The 7,661-nt window shown below is 31.2% G+C and overlaps 1 protein-coding gene across 2 annotated transcripts; it reads left to right on the top strand.

Moving 5' to 3' along the window:
• Positions 1–6,029: 6,029 nt before the first annotated feature.
• LOC141667383 (glycine-rich RNA-binding protein-like) lies at positions 6,030–7,204 on the top strand. Of its 2 annotated transcripts, none has more exons than XM_074473845.1 (2): positions 6,030–6,189; positions 6,629–7,204. In XM_074473845.1, exons 1-2 carry the CDS (start codon positions 6,082–6,084, stop codon positions 6,995–6,997), a joined length of 477 nt encoding a protein of 158 aa, XP_074329946.1. In that variant the 5' UTR covers positions 6,030–6,081; the 3' UTR covers positions 6,998–7,204. The 2 variants fall into 2 exon arrangements, with proteins under 2 accessions (XP_074329946.1, XP_074329947.1); XM_074473846.1 differs by having other exon boundaries at positions 6,122–6,371.
• The last annotated feature ends 457 nt before the right edge of the window (positions 7,205–7,661 follow it).

Here is a 7,661-nt window from a genome sequence, read left to right as displayed (position 1 = left end):
ATTGAGAAGACTCAAGATCATCAACAAGCTCAGATTGATGAAATTCTGAAAAATCAAGCTTCTCATTGATGAAATTCTGAAAAATCAAGCTTCTCAGCAATCACAATTAACTGAAATCCAATCCTCAGTGGAATTGCTTATCTCTCTTCTACTACCTGCTGATGTCAAAAAGGGGGAGAAAGTAATTAAGTACAAATGCAAGACTGACAAGACACTGACAGGAAAGGATAATGAAAAAGATGATCAAGGAAACTCTGGAATGGGTAGAGGTCATAGTCAAGGTAGAGGATTCACATCAAGACAAGCTAGTCACAGGATAAGTTCTGATACTGGGAACAGAATAAGTTCTGCTACTGGTAAAAGGATAAGTTCTGATGAACTTTTAGATCTTGATGAGGAAATGTCAAGACAGTTATTTCTTCAGGAAAATCCAGGAATGGACTTAGAGAGTTTAATGAAAGAAGAAGCCATACTTAAATCAGAGAAAGTCACATCTAAATCTGAAGCTTCTGGTAAAAAGCCACTTCCAAAACTCAAAGGCATTGTGATCAAAGAAAGGACACATACTGAAGCAACATTGGCTAGATCACAACCGCAGATAGATCCAAGATCCAAGGGTAAAGAAAAGGTTGGTGAACCTATCAAGGTTTATGTGCCTCTTGAGGATGAAGAAATTACTGATGAAAAGGATAATCTTGCTCTGACTTCAAGAAAAGTTCTTAAAACAACCTCTGACATGGCTCAAGTTGTTCAGAGTCAAGAAATTGTAAGTTCTGATATTCAGAAGAAGCAAGTAACCTCTGACATGGCTCAAGTTAACTTGATATCAGAAGATAGATCAAAGACACTCCAACCAAGATTCACTAAAGCAAAACAGACTCAACCTTTGAAGACTACTGCAAGTGGTTTTGAAGCAAGAGTAGTTACTGGAAAGGAAGCAAGAGATAAAACTGGATTGGGAAGTGCTGATGAAAGGAGAATACATAACACTACCAATGATCCAACTTTCTTGAGTGAACCAGGTATTGGAGCAACTCCTGAGAGTTTGAATCAACTGGAATCTGTACAGATGATTTACCATACCTACTTGAAAGAATACATCATGTTGTATTTCATGACAGATGGTAGGGTTTATCATATAAGACAAAATGCCATTCCATTGAAGTATTTTGAAGAATTGGAGCATGTACTTTTCTTACTTCAAGTGGATGACACAATAACAGGAACTGCTGCAAACTATTTAAAAGAACAGATTCAGAGACAGAAAAGACCTTATTCTGTTAAGTCTGACAGCATATATGTTCCAAAGTACAGAGATCACAATGGTGATATAGTTGAAATGAAGCCCAACACTGCTAAGATTATAACTACCTTTCTGGGGTACAGGGCTGTTGAAATCAATCTTGAGTCTGATAAAGCTTATTTGATCAGACTAGATCAGGATATAAGAAAAGCAAAGATCAATGATCTCAGAGCTGCAATCTTTCAAACTGGTGAAGATACTGCAGAGCTTAAAGATGCCAAAAGGAGAATGATTGATGAACTCAGATATGCTGAGAAATGTTTGTTGAAGAACTATCTCAGAACAACTCCTGACATCAGAGAGATCAGATGATGAAGCCAAGTCGAAGATCTACAACTGCTTAAATTCTGATATTTGTACAGACTGAAATTGTTATCAGAAGTTGAATATTGGTAAAGCTTTAAGGACTGTAAGTTGTAGTTATCTAGTCTAATTCTCATGCATTTGTACTTAATATTTTTGACATCATCAAATATCTGTTAAACTTGTATATTATGCTAATTTACAAGTTGGGGGAGATTGTTAGATATATTTGATAATGTCACGGCTAATATAATTTATGTTTAGATTTCAGATCTTATTTAACAGGACAAATCAGTACTTAACTGTTGATCAGTACTTATACTGGAAGTCAGGACTTAAGGATATCAGTACTTATATTATCATGAGATAATCATCAGAAGTTAGATATCAGAACTTAAGTGCTGAAGGACGATCAGATAAGGACAGTAGCTGATTAAAGGAAAGAAGATCGAGATAAACATAAGAAGAGATATGTATGAAGAAGGAGTTCCGTGAAGAATGGAATACTTGGATGAAAAGATATCTGATTGATATGTTTTAGGAAGCAGAATTATATTCCATATCAATTAGCGATTATCTTGTAACTGTGTAGTATATAAACACAGACATAGGGTTTACACTATAAGTGTTATCATATTCGAGAAGATTATTCATTGTAACCCTAGCAGCTCTCGTGATATTTGTTCATCACTGAGAGGTAACAGTTCCATACTGTAACAGAGTTTATTGTTTCAATAAAGTTTGTTTTCTGTTACTTAATATATTAAATATCGATTTGATTGTATTATACACTGTATTCACCCCCTCTACAGTGTGTGTGACCTAACATTTTCATGTTTTTTAAATAAAATTTTTACTATATTTTATTTTAAAATGTATCTAGAATTTATTATGATTGTAATATTTATGTGATATTTAAATTTATTCATTTTATAGTTTTACATGCATGTATGCATGGATACGTACGATCATGTGTGTTCACCTGGTATAGTAATTAAACAATACTTTCAATGTGTATTAAAAGATAATATATTTACAAAATCACTTGTAATCAGTTATATCTTTCAGATTTTATTTTAATATCACAGTCATAAACAAATAATGATCGATCATACGAAAAGTATTTTTTCGATTAAATGTATTCATATATTTATATAAAGATAAATGTATATTTGAATTATAGTGACTACTCATTTATATTTAAATAGTGCATGCAGAGACTTAACTTTTTTTATTTATTAATGCATTTAGCGAGATTGTTCATTAAACTCATTTGCCCAAGGCGTAAGAAATTATTTAGTTGATGAGTTTATTCATTTATTGAACATTCATTTATTTAAGTTATACTGTATTTGTAATTTCAATTTAATAAATGCAAACATACTTCTTCAATTATGTTTTAATATTTTGTTAGTTTATATTATAATTTAATTATTAATAATAATAATCTAATTTTATTTAATTACATTTTTAATATCCGAAATAAAAAATCTATGTAATAAACTAAAGCAAATATACTAAAAACTACTCCCCCGTCCCTCTTATTTATTTACAATTTTTTCTCATATCCGACATGCATTTTAAGGCTATTATAAAGTATAACTACATAATTTATTTTTGAAATTTTATTTTTTGTATAAAAATTTAAACATCATATTTTTATTTAGAAGAAAAAAATAATTAAAAAAATTTGGAGAGCTATACTTAATTAGAGTATTAAAATGTGTGTGCCAAGATAAAGAACCCAGAGGGACAGAAGAAATAATATTTTAATCCGGGTCTGAATTTAAACCGATGAATAGTTGCGGTACAAAACTATTCATCGATTCAAATTTGGACCAAGATTAAAATAATATTTTTTCTATTTATTTGCTTTAGTTCATTACATAATTTTGATTTCAGATATTTATAAATGTAATTAACTAACATTAGGATGTTATTATGAATGAAATATTAAAACATAATTAGAGAAATTTATGCTTTTATTTCTTAAAATTTAAATTTCAAATACATTCAAATATTAAAATAAGAATTAAAATACATAAATTTAATTTGTAACACAATATAAATGAAATAAAATGTGAACTAAATTATAAATTTAGTCGGACAAATTAAATCATACAAGATAGTATTTATATCATATAAAAATAAAATATATATTATTTTAAAGACTTAAAATATTAAAAAAAAAACATTTGATCATTTGGAAGGAAATCCCGGACACTGGCATTTTGTGTAATTTTGCATAACATTCGGAGTAATATGCTAAACTGGAGAAGATATTTTCAATTACTTTAATGGAATATCCAGAGGACCAGAGCAGTTACCAAAACATTGATTGACATACCATTTGCCTCGAGCTTATCACCAATAATTAACTCACGTGACAAGTGGACCCACAGTGATGAATGATTTGCACAGATATAGTGAATCGAGGGTAACTGCAGTTGGCCTACGAAGATATGACTCCAAATAACCGATAACGTTGTCGGATACGCCAAAACTCTAAAGAAGGCCACTTGCTCGTACCTTTATATTCGGATTACTTTCATATATTCCTTCTTTTATAACTACACATTTTCTTATTTTTTTTCATTTCTATTTTTAGGAGCCCATACATGTAAAATTCATAGAAATACATAATTTTTATCTATTTAATTCCCTAGAAATATATTTAGAATTTTTACTCGTAAGGGGTAATTTGATTCGCCACGTTCTGTAATCAAGTATAAGTTTCGGTCATTACAACACCATACCTGATTTTTGATTCACAAAAATAAAAATTTCATACCAATTTTTCAAACCCCCAAGATATGGGTTTTTCATATCCAAGTAGGGAGGTGGGTATGAGGGGAGGTATGTGTATCAACTTTTATTTCATTACTAGTTTATACCCGTGCTTTGCACACGGGGATCTCAAATATTATTTAATAAAATAAATAAATAAATTTATAATTCAAATTGAATAATATAATTATGAAAGATTAAATTATCTATATAATAAGTGTATTGCATCTACATATTATGATAAATTTATTTAGGAACTACTTTCGTTACATATGTTATTCTTGTGTTATATATTTTATGAGATTATTTCTATAAATAGATCCGTTAAAATTTAAACTTTACTTCGCATTTGTAATAAAATTTTACCATAAGTGGTTTTTAAAAAAAAAAACTTACCATAAATAACACAATTCATATTTAAAATTGTATTGTAAAATTACTATAATTAAAATGGGTCATAATAAGTACATGGATCTTTTATAAACCTAATATGGATACCAAACCTAAAAATGGATAGTTCACTGGGTCAAATTAAAGTTAAAAATCATATCCTAATCAAAATATAGATACCAAAATTTAGGAAAGGGTTATCGTGCAATTTATAATATATAGATTTTAATTATTCAAGCAATTAAATATAAATATTTATTACTAAAAGAAATCTATGAACTTTAATAATATTAAAATAATAATAATTAAAATAAAATATTTATTTTAATTAACATTATTGACTTAATATATTCTAAATTAAAAATATTTATTATGACACACAATCAAATATGTGATATCAGATATGATACTTGATCTCTGTACCACTCTAACCCGATACTATATCTTAAACCAAACGACCCCTAAGCAGATTCGATACGTAGCTGACGTTTTTGATATTATCTCGTACTTTTAAATAGCAATATTTAGGATATTTTGATAAATTATCAAATCTTACCTCATTTTGAAATAGGAAACAAAAACATCAATTGGGCTGTCAAATTTTATCTGTGCTCCCAAGAATATATTAAATATTATTTCAATTGTATATTTTATTATATATTTTTTTATAAGATGAATGAAGTTGGCATATTGGGAAATTATTGAAATATTTTTTGAAATAATAGTACTAAAAATAATATAAACGAGAATTAATATAAATAAAATATAAACTTTAAAAACAAAAATAAAAACTTGGAATTACATTATGTTTTTCAAAAAAAATTTTCCTGAATAAAAATTTTATGTTTAAATTTTTATTAAAAAAATTAAAAAAAATATTATGAAACTATAAGTTATAAAAGTCTCGGTGAATATATATAAATTAACGGGAGGGAGGCAGTACATAATTAGAAATATCAAAGCTCAATTTTTTATTCCGTGGCAAAGTTCATAGGAGGTGTTCTCATCTCACAGGGGGGTTGAAAAATCCAACTTTGAAAATTAAATTAAAAAGGAAATAAAAGAGAAGGCAGATATTGCGCAAGTGGAGCCTTGTTAGGAGTAAAAAATATCTCCGTAACCCCGTTCCTTAACTTAACCAGAGGAGGCTAACAAAAGGCGCAGTACGCACCCCGCTTAACCTAACCCAACCCCTCAATCAAAACCCTAGTCTTCCGCTATTTAAACCCCGCTTCAACCTCCATTCTCATTCGTGCCTTCTCTTTCGCCTCTTTTCAATACACACAATCAATCCAAATATGGCAGAAGTTGAATACAGATGCTTCGTTGGTGGCCTTGCCTGGGCTACTACCGATGTGTCTCTCGAAAACGCTTTCTCTCAGTTCGGCGATATCACTGATTCTAAGGTCCGTTTTGTTGCTGTAATCGGGTCGGATCGGATCCGATTCACACAGCCAGATGTCATCTCCATCTGATCTCTATGTTACTACTGTTTTACTACTCTGTTACTCTCTCTGTTACTGTGTTTCAACTGTTACTGTTACTCATTTGCTACTTACTTTGTTACTACTGCTTTTACCTTATCACGGTACGTTCGTCTTCCTCCCTTTTTACGAGGCGAAGATTGATCGATTTCCGATTTTTTTATATTTATTTATTTAACTTATTGTGTAAATGAGTTTCCGATCCAAAACTATATACACATGGATTTTTCGTGTAATTAAGTTCCCGATCTGTATAGATCAGGACTTAATTATACAAAAAATACATATTTGGATGTTTTTTATGGATAATTAAGGTGCAGATGTGCGTAGATCTGATGTTTTGATGATGATTAATGTGCAGATCATCAACGATCGTGAAACAGGGAGATCAAGAGGCTTTGGATTCGTTACATTCAAGGACGAGAAGTCGATGCGTGATGCGATTGAAGGAATGAACGGCCAGGAGCTAGACGGCCGTAACATCACCGTTAACGAAGCTCAGTCTCGTGGAAGCGGTGGCGGTGGCGGCGGTGGACGTCGTGAAGGCGGTGGTGGTTATGGAGGTGGCGGTGGATACGGAGGAGGCCGTCGCGAAGGCGGTGGAGGTGGATACGGAGGTCGTCGTGAAGGCGGTGGAGGTGGATACGGAGGCGGTGGTGGTGGTTATGGTGGAAGAAGAGAGGGAGGTGATGGTGGTTACGGAGGCGGCGGCGGTGGTTCCAGGTGGTAAATGTGAAGTTACTGCTTGGGTGTTGTTATGGAAGGGAGTTAAGTTAGAAGTTTACTGTTTTGTCTTTTGGTTCATGTTAGTGTTTGACTGTGCTCAGTTTTGACCACCGGTTACTTGTCCTCTATGTTACTTGTTAATGCTCTATGTTACTGTTTTTGTGAGTTTAATTAGTAGTGGAATGGAATGAAATGGACTTTCTCTCTTTAACTGTGTTCATATCTGGTATTTGCTCGTCAAAAGTCTCTGAAATATGAATTTTGTTTTCATTTGAGTCGCCAGTACTAACATCGGCAATTCTAATTTTAATGAGTTGAAATGATTTTTATACAAAAGATTTAAACCAATACATATTGAAGTCGAGTGGCTGGGGCCTTGAGCTAAAACCTGAAACCGATCTGAAATCAATAGAAATTGATTAAAACCGATGTGTAAAATTAATAAAAATTGATTAAAACCGATGTGTAAAATCGTACTGAACTGAAACTTAAAGTTAAAAATCGATTATTACTGATATGTGTATATTGAAACGATCTGAAACTTAAAATTAAAATTAGAACCTGAACATGAACTAAAACCGATATGTATAAAATTGAACCGATCTAAAACTTAAAAATTAAAAACCGATTAAAACCGACATGTAAAATCAAACTGATCTGAACCTTAA

Source organism: Apium graveolens, chromosome 6 (genome assembly GCF_009905375.1).
Source record: "Apium graveolens cultivar Ventura chromosome 6, ASM990537v1, whole genome shotgun sequence".
Lineage (NCBI taxonomy): Eukaryota > Viridiplantae > Streptophyta > Magnoliopsida > Apiales > Apiaceae > Apium > Apium graveolens.
This window is presented reverse-complemented; position numbering and strand designations above follow the sequence as displayed.

What these genes read in the sequence shown, in the direction of transcription:
- LOC141667383 (XM_074473845.1), top strand. Translation starts at nt 6,082, where the DNA reads ATGGCAGAAGTTGAATACAGATGCTTCGTTGGTGGCCTTGCCTGGGCT. An exon ending in GCGATATCACTGATTCTAAG is followed by an intron (nt 6,190 to 6,628) that starts GTCCGTTTTGTT and finishes ATTAATGTGCAG; the next exon opens with ATCATCAACGATCGTGAAAC.